The sequence below is a fragment of the Ostrea edulis genome, chromosome 7, assembly GCF_947568905.1.
Source record: "Ostrea edulis chromosome 7, xbOstEdul1.1, whole genome shotgun sequence".
NCBI lineage: Eukaryota > Metazoa > Mollusca > Bivalvia > Ostreida > Ostreidae > Ostrea > Ostrea edulis.
The window spans coordinates 17,395,022-17,408,705 of NC_079170.1; the positions used below are offsets into that span (position 1 = coordinate 17,395,022).

Sequence of the window (13,684 nt, forward strand, 5' to 3'; positions counted from 1 at the left end):
CATAGACCAATTAGAAAAAGTTCAGAGAAGATTAGCTAGACGTCAACTATCAAAACAGATCAAGTGTAAGATCGATGTTAGACCAACTGGAGTGGCCAAGCTTTACAAAATCCAGGATAAGAAGACTGTTGATGGTATACAAGATCACTACCAACAAATCGTGGAATCACAAAATTTATTCTAGCTAATGAACAGACAAACACACATTTAACAACATCATGTCTTTGCAATCCAACTACATGTAGCAATTTATGACTGTAGGAAATGGCCATTCTTCGTAAATTCAGTGCAAGGTTGGAATGCTTTACCACATAGCCAGCTCCAAATTGTTTGAGATTTTAAATTTCAAGTGAACAGCCTCCTCAGATAATGATATTGCGATTTGTATTCACCAGTTAAACATTTCTAAACCTTTTGCACAAACTGAAACAATATTCGAAATCAAGAAGTTCAGAAATCATAAAACATGGGAACAAAATGTTTGCGCGTGATGATAAATAATGAATAAATAAATGCTACATAATAGAAATAACCAGTAATTGACCGATGCTAATAGAGCAGAAAACATGTTCAAAGAACTCGCACATCCATTGTTGTCAAACTTCATGTGGCAATCTGAAAAACCGTAATAATCCTACGAATGCAATTTATGCAAAGTAGCACTTGAAAGTGATCGAAGTAAATCATTGCAAATATATAATGCACTGATCTATGAAAAATATGTTGCACAAAATTAAAAAATGAGTGAACAATGTTCGTATAGCAGATTCTGATGCGCTAAATTTCCAACACCAAAAAATGGCAAAAATCTTTGCTAAAAAATTATACAAAACATAAAAGCCAGAAAGTACTATCAAAAATTAATAAACGATAGCTAAATAATATACCTGTATGATCTTTTCTAAAATAGCATGGTCAGCATGTTCAAGAAAAGCGAGAAGCTCGCATCGCTATCGTTGTAAAACATTTTGTGAGTTGTTTGACATATTCCTAACTTAGAAATTACTTCAAAGTAGTTGTTATAAGTTAATAAGTAGCTTTTTTTTTTAAAGATTTGCTCATAATTGTAGTGATTTTATTTACAATTCATTCTTACATGTATATTAGTAACCAGACTATATGATTGACCTTTTTGTGGCTGTTGTTGCATCAGCAAATTATTTTTTTTACCCGTTTTTCACCAACAAACGTCCATTCTTGACTTTGGGTTTCTGACAGTTTTTTGTTTCGCTTTTATACATACATGTGTGAGGTGATAAAGTTTATCATGAGAAGAACCCAAAATAGAATAAGTAAGTGCCAAGAGATCTTGAATGTAATTTGAGTTTCTTCCCTAATAACGGAATTACTTAGATCAGTTTCCAGAGGTCCTCCATAGATAATCAAACTGCACGCAGGAAGTGAGTATTTCGATCATCCCTAAAGTTGTATTATTTTCGCCGACATCAATTAGTTTTCTTCTTCATTGACTCTCCAGCGGTAAGTCAAATCAATGTTTATTTTTGTTGAAAATAATATTGTAAACTTCCGTTTATTTCTGAGTCTCAGACACCTAGTTATTGTAGTCACTGACGTTCCTGATATTTTCTAAAATTGTTTTACATCTCAACATGAAGAGTTCTTGTATAATTTATGAAATGGGTTTAGATTTTGTACTGTGGTAATCTTCATATATCAGCCTGGCTAACGCAGTGGTTACATCATTTGAGTAGCAATGCTAAGGTCCCGGGTATGATCCCCGTTGCTCCAATGATTTGTCTCCCCCTGTTTACAACAAGAGATGACTTCACATATTTGCTTAACACAGCTCGCTATCAAAATTTGCTCCAAAACAAATCTGGTAGACTACCCAACCTTTCTTGTAGAAACAAAATAGGATGCAAGTGAATAACTCCTAAAATGTCACGAAAAGTTATATATATATACTTGAGAAATGTTCGATACATTTCAACGTGTTGACTGACACGTACGTATAGTTCGCGAAATGGGGTATCACTCCGACATTTCTAAAAATCACATTTAAAATAATGTGAACATAAGCGTTAAAATAATTGGATTGTTTTATATATTTATCTGACAACGCGCATTATTCAATTTGTCCGTACATCGTCGCATAAATGTTAAAGAAAAGAATAAACACTTATTGATTAAGAATACAAGGAAAAGTTTCATCAATTTAAAATCCAATTCAAAAACTAGGGCGCTGATTGGTACGAAAGCCGATTAATATCAAGGAATAATTTTCTCCCATATATACGAGACAGCAATCTCGTGTTTTGAAAAACACTGAATTCCGTTATAGATTTCTTGGATAAATAATCCACACACAATCCTGATACTCGTTAAAGATTGTTTGGGTAGATAATCCACACACAATAATGATACTCGTTATAGATTGTTTGGGTAAATAATCAACACAATAATTACACTCGTTACAGATTGCTCAGGTAGATAATCCACATACAATAATTATACTCGCTATAGATTGATTGAGTAAATAATCAACACACAATAATGATACTCGCTATAGATTGCTTGGGTAAATAATCAACACACAATAATTATACTTGTTATAGGGCAGATCCTGTTTTATATGTCCGTCCTTAGATATTACTGTGCTACGATATGTATCCATCCGTCCTTCCACCACCACCCCGCCCATCCGTTTGGGGTTCCTTTTCCATATTATGTTCTCCGTCACATCTTAAACTGAAACTTGTATTGTAGTAATCTTGTGAGTCAATCTAGATCATGTTGTAATTTTTTTCCAATTCGATCTCTCTTGCGGGAGTTACCACTTGGTTTCAAATTGAATGAAAGGTGAAGATAACGAACAGTGATCAATCTCGTAACTCCTATAAGCAATACAAAATGAATAGTTGGGCAAACACCGACACCCGGACACACCAGAGATTGGATCAGGTGCATAGGAGGAGTAAGCATCCCCTGTCGACCTGTCACACCAGCCGTGAGCCCTATATATCATGTGAAAGTACATGCTTTGTCCGTCTACATGTTATTCTTATCGCAGTTTTTAGGAGAGGATCATCCTGTTTTATAGATTCTTCTACTTATCATTTTAATGGGAATTGAAGATCACCAAGTGGCAAGGATGTTGATTTTCTTCAATTCTTGAAAAAAATAACTGGTGATTAAATTTAGTCACTTTTGAGCTAAAACGAACGGTATATTATTTGTTTATTTCACTTCTCTCAAATTTTTTAAGTTATGAGGCCTTTGTAAACAATTTCAAGTTGATGTGTTTCGTATTGATTTAGATTCCCAACATTTTTTTTCCTTTGATGTTTGAAACGAAATTACCGATTGTTGAACTTAAGTCAACTTTTCATAGATGATTTACACACAAGGCTCCTTGCCTGTTTATCTACCTTTTGGGCAAAGTTTTCATCTACAAGTAGGATCCTTTATCCATACGATGTAAAAGGAAGTACTTCACATCTTGATTATGATTAATAATGTCTGAAGTAAAGGTCGTGGAATTTTTCTCGTGTTTGTTAATCAATTTCCTAGAAAACAAACTCCTTAAGAAAAATCTTAGATTACCTCTTAATGCTGTCTGATATGTTTATTACCAATTATTAGGCCGTTCTTGGCACACTGATTTTGACTGCGGGTTGCACCATTTACCTGATCAAGAAATATAGTTGATGGCGGGTGTTGCCGGTCGGCAGGGGATGCTTACATTTCCTAGGCACCTGATCTCACCTCTGGTATATCCAGGGGTCAGTGTTTGCCCAACGCTTTATTTTGTATTCCATATAGGAGTTATTGTTCATTATCTTCACATTTTCAAAAAGCTTCTGACTGTTTCCGGTACTCTTGTTCAAGAAATATCAAGTCTTTTGTCTACAGTATTAAATGGCATCAATACAATATGCATGCGTTGGTATATAGTTCAAATTATCAAACAAATATAGGCAATTATCTCGAAATTTCCATTGTCCTTTTTTCTAGTAATTTCGAGATTTTTTCTCGTGATAACGAGATCATTATGAGCATTAATTACCTGTTGAGGTTTTTTTCAAACGAATTTTAGATAAATGTCGACTTCAAACACATGGCATGAACTTCAAATACATGGCTTGAACATCAATCTAGCAGCTTGGTGCGACGTGAATTAGAACCTGTAAAAAGTTTGTCTTCTCCCGAAGACTAAAGATATGTCGACTTCCACTTATAGTTTATCATTACGAAAACTTTATATGTTCATTTGTAAGATTAATAACATTGTCATTTACTCCTAGTTTTGCCTTTATGTTAATGTATATTTAGAGAGTGTTTGTACCTCCTGTAGTATTTCATGGCTTTCATGCAAGGTGAAGATAACGAACAGTGATCAATCTCATAACTCCTGCAAGCAATACAAAATAGATAGTTGGGCAAACACGGACCCCTGGACACACCAATTGAACTGAATTTTCCCCACCCTATATCCCATCGTACAGGTTCCTAATCGGCGTGATTAAAATATGGTACTATTTCTCCCAAACTTAAGTTTCAAAACAAATTATAGAATTGTTGTAACATATTACTAACCATTTCTACTCGAAACGCGCAGCAATTATATACGCCTTTGGTTTATTCAGGGTTCTGTGTTTACCCAACTCTTAATTTTGTATTCCTTATAGGATTTATGAGATTGATCACTGTTCGTTATCTTCACATTTTCATGAATCGCATGTTTTTATTTATTTCGCATTTATTGAACCAATTGGTAGATATTACATTTAGATGCAAGGGAATATGAAATTGTGAAACTCGAGAGTTTTGTATGTAAATTTGGAGAAGTCATGACCTTCTTCATTCTCATTAAGTATATGCAAATCTATCTTTCACTTACTAAATTACGCTGTCAAAGCTTTTAAAAACTTATAATCTACATGTGATGCAAAAGAGCGCCAAAAAATGACCAGAAAAACTACACTTCCTCTCAAAATTTTATGTTATATATTTTTGTCCAAATTGGAACATGACGTCTGAAGATAATATTCTCTTAATTCAAAAGGTGATATGTAATAAAATGGATATTCATTTTGTAGTGAATGGAATGGAGAACACAATTAATCGTCAAATACTATACCTTTATGTATGGAATTTCCAGACAACCAGACTACTGATATCGATAGGTATATATAATTCTGTTTTACAAATCTTATTCCAATGTAACGAAAATAAAATTGTAGATTTACATTATTAAAAGAAGCACAAGACATTACAGATACATAAAGATAAATTTATATTCTTTCGGTGACTAAATCTTTTTGTATTTAAAGCTCTTTTATTTGGGGTATGCGGTTTCACGTGGTTTGAGGCACAAAATAAATGTCCTTTAGTAGGACAAACTCTTGTCTCAAGACCTCGTACGACCCAACCTTCCTGGACCAGCCTTCATGAACGTCGATATTCATGGATGCAAAATCTTGGTAACAGATTTTTCTATTTAAAGTACGGATTGTATTTTATGTATTTTTCAATCTTTGCTTTGCGACAGCAAAGTTCTCTATTGTAGTCATAGCATGATCAAAATAATCCAATACATTTAATTTAAATGATATACACACCTTGACAAATCTACATACTATCAGTTCGTACCATGTATTTCCTTAATTTGTTGTATATCAATGTATTGTTGTCATCTTCTTAGATCTCGTTCAAACAAGATATGTGTGATTAAGAATAATGCTAATGGCATCAATTACCGTCAACCAATTATGTAAATTTTTCGCTTAATATGACACATTCAGACAAGCATATGCAAAATGCACACAAAGATGTAAAACTTATATGGTACCAATTTTGATGCACCAGATGCGCATTTCGACAAATAATGTCTCTTCAGTGATGCTCAACCGAAATCTTTGAAATCCGAAATAACTATGAAGTTTTAGAGCTAAATATAGCCAAAAACAGCGTGCCAAAAAAGTGGAGACAAATTCGTCCAAGGATAAGAGCTATGCATGAGGGAGATAATCCTTAATTTTGAAATGAATTTCTAAATTTTATAACAGCAATTAAATATACATCCGTATTTTCAAGTTAGTAACGAAGTACTTAGCTACTGGGCTGTAGAGACCCTCGGGGACTAACAGTCCACCAGCAGAGGCCTCGACCCAGGGGTCATAATGTAAAACTTATACGGTACCAATTTTGATGCACCAGATGAGCAAATTGGATTTTCATAAGATAACATATATTCATCTTATTATGTTATTCTAAATATCGGTTTAATTCGTGTTTTCTTAATTTGGTGGTATTTTAGGATGCTACAAATACTCTGATCAGGATCCTGCTCTGAGAGACGATGCTGTCCTTCATATGTCACATTATCCTTCTGCTGGTCTATGCCAAGAGCTTTGTATGGGAAAAAGCAAAAAGTTTTCATTTTTATTTGGTACTAAGGTATTCAAATAATATGTGAATGCTGTATGCATGTAGGATAGATTTTACGCATTTTAAAAAGAGTATCATTGTTTATTGAGACAGTAGAACATTACGTGGCAAGATTGGAAAAAGTACAGGGTTCGTGATTGTGATCTGTTACAGTCAAAATATTCGGCGTCACATTGATCATAATTAATGATTATTTACTGGTAGTAAATTGTGATACAATGAATTTACTGATAATATTTGTTATGATACAGGATTGAAATTCACATCGAAAACTACAATTTAAGTTCAATGTTTTTACGATCGTCCACACTGTTCAAATCATGCCTACTCTTTTTATTTGTGACGTCATTTTACTGTAACAGATCACAATTCCCCAGATCCCGTGGGGATCCGGGTTAGAATAGGTCCTCAATACCCCTTTGCTTGTTGTAAGAGGCGACTAAATGCGGCAGTCTTTCGGATGAGACCGCAAAAACCGAGGTCCAGTGTCGCAACAGGTGTGGCACGATAAAGATCCCTCCCTGCTCAATGGTCATAAGCGCCGAGCATAGGCCTAAATTTTGCAGCCTTTCACCGGCAATGGTGATGTCTCCATACGAGTGAAATATCCTCGAGAGGGACGTTAAACAATATTCAATCAATCAATCACAATCCCCCAGTATCTCTAGTTTTGAGAGTTCATGTTTCGCGGTCTGGGAGTATCATTTAATGGGACAATTGTCAATGATAAGTTGATTAAAAAGATGATATTTTTGCAGACACTAAATCTTTCATTGATTATACTCTCTAATTCATTTTTCAAGAAAGAAATATCTGTTTAATCTATCATACTGTATGTATCTTTCACGTATATCAGGTAACCCAAAATGTAAAATCAAAGATGGAGATCTACGTTTGGATAAGGCCGCATCTAGTCTCTGGAACTCTCTGCCTTTTAAACTCAGACAATGTACTTCACTGTCTAGTTTTAAAGCGGACCTCAAAACGCATCTTTAATTTGTGATTTCTTTTATATACTTAGTGCTTTTACATTACAGCTCTTACTGTGCTGTTACATTTTTTAAACAAAAAAACCTTCAATAGTTGATATTTGAACTGTAATTTGTTATTATACCCATGTCTTTTCTATGTATTTAATTATTCATAAGGGTTGTTTTATATGTTATTATGGTAATTATATCGTTGCATTAGGCGCTATATATTAATAATGACAATTATGCATCTTAATTCTGACATTATGAATATCTTATTCACTTGTATGTGCACATTGATTTTATATTATTTTTTTCTCTCACATTTGTAAAGCACGTTAGAGAACTAATGTTGATAGAGCGCTATATAATAATTGCATTTACAATGTTTCCTCGCAGTATATTATGGACCAAAATCAAAATTTAATCCAGAATCATAACAAATGCACAAAATTCATTTCGAAAATACATGTATTTCCTTTGTAGGATCAAAACTGTTTTTGCTTGAAACACAAGATATTACCTCTCCTGAACAACTGCAATAGTCGGTGTAAGGGAACCTGCAGTTCTGGGAATGGATCAAATTGTTCCAAATATCGCACATATTTGTCTGGTATTTTCACTTCCATTTTACTATCAACAAATGTTTGTGCATGCACTAAACTTCCCCGAGCGTTTAACTAAGGTCACTCTTGTATCATGCATTCGTAATTGAAATATTGTCTTGAAAGAAAGCAAGTATTCTACTTTTTAAAATAAAAGATGTTGCTGGGATTGAAACATCGTTATCTCATTGTAATTTTCATGATAGATTAAAACGGGTTATAATGCATACCCATAAAACTCTCTTGCCAATTACAGCTCACATTGCTATAAATCTTCTTTATAATATTTGCTTAACATTCCCTGTACCATAATTTCAAGACTCCAGTGGAACATTTAGCGTTCTGACACTAAACTTCACATTACATTCATGTTTTACAACAGTTGGAAGACAAAGGGATGACAGATTTCCAGCTGCCTATCCATGCTGTATTGTCATACAGTGCACTGGTTATACAAGTTACGAGGTTTTTCATTGTGATTCGAATTTTGCTACGCGTACAGCTTGTGAAATACAAGGTAACATCTCTCATTTCTGTCCCTTTCATAATATTTTTTTCCAATGTCATTACAATTTCTGACAATTTCTGATAACGTTTTCCACCCCACGTCTCTATATGGGTGAAACATTTTCGAAAGGGACGTTAAACAATAAACAATCAATTAATCCACCCCACCTTAATATAAAAAATTGCATGTAGCTCAAGCGAGCTTTTTCCCTAAAATCATTGCAGTTTTCAAACCGAAAGGCTCAGCATCCCTCCTCGATGGTTAAACACAAGCAAATATCGTTTAGAAATCATCTAGAGAAACGTCATGCCAGAACTTCATTGAATGTGTACGTAAATAATGCAGATCCGAAGCTTTTTGAAAAATTCCGAAGTGTCAGGGTAGTCTATGACATAAATCTATACTATGTTTAGCATAGATATATATATGGAAACTATATTTTGAAATTTTCTCAATAGGAATAAGGCTGAACTATTTAAAAATGCTATGCAAGCATATTGTCCTTAAAGTCAGGATGATGTAACATTAAGTAGGGCATAAAAAGAGCAAGATTTACATCATTAAATCATCTCTAATATGCAATAACATAGTTCTTTATATAAAAGCACTGGCTGATATAGAGGGGACTTGGGCGCACCACCCCCCTAAAATTTACAAAGTTTAGGTTACAAATCAGTGCGTACATTTGTACTATAAAAAGAGGGAAAGTCAAATCAAATCTATAATTATTAATTCTAAAAGGTGAATATCTAAATACATATGGTGGGATCAGGTGCCTAGGAGAAGTATCTTCTGTCGACGCGTCAACGACCAAACAACCAACCGAATCTATGTCATTTTAGTAACACTTCATTTATGATGTCATGGTTCTGAACCTATGTCATTTTGAGAACAACAGACGAATTGTGTTGTGTTTTTTGTACAAAACGCATTTAATTTTAACATATGTGGACCGCTGTCAATTTTGGTAGGGAAGTAGAACCCTTGTCTTATATACTGCCGATTCCATTACTGTTTTTCACATTTTACATCGATGGAAAATTGATAGATTGATTCTTATTATTATTCGTTAATGTGATCAAGATATAGGGCTCAGGGCGGTTGTGGCTGTATATTGTTTAATGTCCCGATCGAGAATATTTCACTGATATATATACGGCACCATTGCCGTTAAGTGGCTGCAAAATTTAGTCATATGCTCGGCGCTTAATACCTTTGAGTAGGGTGGGATTGTTATCGTGCTACACCTGCTGTGACACGTAACCTCGATGTTTACAGTCTCATCCGAAGGATCGCCCCATTTAGTCACCTCTTACGACAAGCAAGGGGTACATATTCTAACCCGGATCGCGACAGGATTACATTCGAAATTTATGACATCATCAATAACGTTTTTCTAAAAGGACATAGATTTGGAATTTCGAGTAGCAGCGCAGGCTTCAACAAACTTTACCATTATGCCATCAGTTAAAAGATTGAAAGTTCAACGAAAGCCCAAACATTTTTCATTCACCTATTGGCTTTCCAGACTAAATAAAGTGTTATCAAATATTTAGGCTTCCTTGAGTTTACAATTGGTATATGACAGGATTTCTGTATTTTTGGATGCCCTTTTCCTAGAGGTTGTCTTTCATGAGATTCACTCCAAAATACATCACTTAGGAGTAGAAACATTAGCTCCTTTCATCAGCACTAGTAAATAATCCCATTTGATGATTGAAATCAACTGGTATTTTCTTTTCATTTTAGATTCCATCAATCAAGTTTATCATTTAAATCCGATAAATTTCATTTTAAAATACAAATTGATGCAAAATCCTTCTAACTACTTTGGAAAAGACGTTGAAACGTTTTTCAAGAATACATGTAAATCAAGCATTAAAAACAATTTAGAGCCAGTGTGGATTGCATTCTCGAGGGAGAGTTACACTCGTTTTGATAAAGGTTTGTATCATTATTCCGTTTGATTCTCCTTTGTATTTGTATGTTTTGCCCTTATTATATTGCTTACTTTTCTTTGGTTTAATCAGGGGGAATGTTATCCGATGTCGACAAACGAAACACCATGGCCTGTCAGCTTTGTAAAGATGGTTGCCGATTCGGTGATTGCAATCTTGAGGTAGACGAAGCAGTGTGTTCGGAGGTAATTTGAATTATGAATATAATCGTAGAATGTAACCCTGTGTTTAATACATTATTTGTTTGGGTTTTGTCATAAACAATGTATTTGGTATTTTTACGACATTTACAAAGGAAGAAAAGTTGAAGATAACGAACAGTGGTCAATCTCATAATTCCTATAAGGAATTCTCTGTCATGACACGGGACCTCCGTTTGATGGTCATATCTGAAAGATCAGTGATTCTCACTTTTAAATGCCAAGAGTTTGGCGAAGGAGCAATCACTACCTATGTTTACGTCTTAGGTTTGACGCGGCCATGGCACGAGTGGGGCTTGAATTCATGACCTCCCGGTTACGAAGCAAATGCTTTGGGCCATCCGACCGGTCAATAGGACGGAGAATCCCAAAGACAAAATTAAAATGATGAGATTTTATAGAAAATAACATGATCATTTTTTTTTATTTTGGTTGGTTTCAACTGTCGACGTATAGACGAAAATCAATTCTGTGGTATTGTTGTTGTTGTTGTTGTTGTTGTTGTTGTTGTTGTTGTTATTGTTGTTTGTATGAGGTACATTCATTGTAATTCATTTATCAATTTATATATGTTTATATAAATGATTTCTAGAATAAATCAAACGATTTATTTACAGCATTCTGTTCAAATGTTAATTAATTGACATTTTGTTTAGTAAATTTATCGATAAAATTTTGTTTAGATAAACATGCAGCTTTGTTTAGATTATAGTGACTAAGGAGACTAGCACGAAAACAGCTCTGAAGATGACAGTCACAAAACCTAGCTTTTCCAATACCGGTGTTATCTCAAGGGAGACGACTGAAGAAGGTATTAACTTTAGAAACTGCAAATTGGTCTTTTGAATCTCCAGATTGTATTTTGAATCTATAATTATTAGCATTTTATATTCACTGATAATGGTAAATATTCAGCTTGTATTCATGATCAAAACATGTTGTAGAAACGCACGCTGCATAATATAGTGAATTTTGTTTTGAGAATACTGGGCTTCGTTAAGTTTTTTTTTTCTTTAACATATCAACATTTGGAATTCTGTCATCGTTGACTTTGCCACAATCTGCCTCATAATAACAGAACGTTACATCGCTATACATTTTTGATTTGTTGCAGTGTCACGGCTTCCCCGTAATTATTCTGACCATACATTGTCCTACATATTGGAGACAACGACATTAACAAACAACGGTAACTATTTTTACAAGCTTTAGGAAAAAATGGATAATTTTGTAATAGTAAAAATATTTAGAACACAGTAATATCCGAAATGAAAAAAATACATTTAGGCAAATTTGCTGCCATTCATTATTTGTTGGTTTTAATCAGATGATGTGAAAATCCCAAATTTTATGCATATATCTTCAGAGAAAACTTGTACTCCAGGAGTACATAATCCCATAAAGTCATCATTCGGGGATCATCAGTTTTAATTTGGTTCGCGTGTATTGAATTTCGCTGTGAGTTGCATATGGCTGACATGAAAATAGCTTGCATAATTTAAGTCTACTGGTATAAAATTACGCGGAACATGTGTTACAACAGACTTAGCGGAAATGAGTATCGTGAGTACAAAGTAAGTTCACAGTAAATAAATCGTAATTGATGTATTTCGCTTATCAAATGAACCACAAAGACAGCAAATGCATTCTACTATGTCCTACTATGTTCTTCGGTGTTCTTGAGCTGTGCTCAGTAGTTGCAACGGATTTTGGTGTGCTTAGGATTGACAGTCTTCTGCATAAGGTATGAATACATGCATTGAATACAATGAGATTGCAATATATTTTACATCATCTCAAATTTATCATGGTTTCCACTTCTTATATATTATATAGTTACATAAGTATGTATTGATTCATTACATTTCAGTGTGAAGAAAGCTGCGTTGCAATACGCTTTCCTATTTTATGTGTCAATTACCGTTTTCTATACCTCTATTGTACTTAATGTATTTTTTAGCAGACGGAAACGAACATCAGCTAAAACTGAAAGAACAGAAAGACACAAAGCACCATCATCCGGACAAATAAAGCCAATCCCTATAAAGGATTCAAAGATGGACACGTTAAAAAGTCTAAGATTATTCTAAACTTCCGCATATTTGCTCGATGAAAATGGTACATTTGAAGAAAATTGTGCTTATGACATGGCAGACAATAGAAAACTTCAAGAAGAAAGTCCCTATCTTGAAGGAGAGAGATATTATGACCACCTCAGTGACACGGCTTTTAGAAGACAAATAAGACGAAAATATATATAATCATCTAACTACTAAAGGACACACCAACATCTCCAAATACGACATGATGCAGAAACAAAGAATCACCGATGCGGTCAATCAGATTTTCAAACTAACAATCACGCAAATGCTTATGTAGAAATATATAAATATTCGAAACCACAGAACAGGTTTAAATACATACAGAAATTGGGTGAAAACATTATTCTGACAGTCGCGAAAGGATGAAAGCTATTTTGGAAATTGAATACTTGAAGACAGGATACACTCAACTATACTTGTAAGCACCCTTCGTTTTAATAAGTGTCCTTCGAAACATTATTTGATATAATTGACTTGCACACAAAGAAATAAATACATGTCATATTGCAATCTGATAACTATTAGAGTTGCAAACTTCTAGTATGTAACTGGCAGACAGATTAAAGATGGCAAATGAATGCAATAGATAAGATATATTGTTTGTTATTCTATATTAAATTACAGTAATGAAATATTTCATACATGTTTATGTATTGTACTAGGGAAGCGTTTGGTAGCTCCCCAAACTCTCATATCTCTGACTATATACAGGATTTCCCAATGTTTGTGGTTTTATGTGATTTATATTCAACGAGTTGTGTGTTTTTTGTCCCCAAGCCTTGTCGAGGGAATAGAAATCACACAATTAGTTGAATATAAATCATATAAAACCACAAAAAATGGTATGTTCTTTTTATCACATGTTTACCCCCATCCAGTTCTTCATTTACCGTACTGTATTGTCTGGAATTTTACTTCCTGACATTTTG

The 13,684-nt window shown here is 34.1% G+C and overlaps 1 protein-coding gene across 1 annotated transcript; it reads left to right on the plus strand.

The window, feature by feature from the left end:
- Positions 1-872: 872 nt before the first annotated feature.
- LOC130047877 (uncharacterized) lies at positions 873-13,326 on the plus strand. The gene is made up of 11 exons (XM_056143536.1): positions 873-1,479; positions 5,061-5,147; positions 5,295-5,444; positions 6,281-6,376; positions 7,869-7,995; positions 8,370-8,504; positions 10,245-10,439; positions 10,526-10,638; positions 11,359-11,464; positions 11,768-11,842; positions 12,614-13,326. The coding sequence occupies exons 4-11, from the start codon at positions 6,323-6,325 to the stop codon at positions 12,682-12,684; spliced, it is 876 nt and encodes a 291-aa protein (XP_055999511.1). The 5' UTR covers positions 873-1,479; positions 5,061-5,147; positions 5,295-5,444; positions 6,281-6,322; the 3' UTR covers positions 12,685-13,326.
- Positions 13,327-13,684: the final 358 nt, after the last annotated feature.

What these genes read in the sequence shown, in the direction of transcription:
- LOC130047877 (XM_056143536.1), top strand. Translation starts at nt 6,323, where the DNA reads ATGCTGTCCTTCATATGTCACATTATCCTTCTGCTGGTCTATGCCAAG. An exon ending in ATATCGCACATATTTGTCTG is followed by an intron (nt 7,996 to 8,369) that starts GTATTTTCACTT and finishes GTTTTACAACAG; the next exon opens with TTGGAAGACAAAGGGATGAC. An exon ending in AAGGGAGACGACTGAAGAAG is followed by an intron (nt 11,465 to 11,767) that starts GTATTAACTTTA and finishes GATTTGTTGCAG; the next exon opens with TGTCACGGCTTCCCCGTAAT.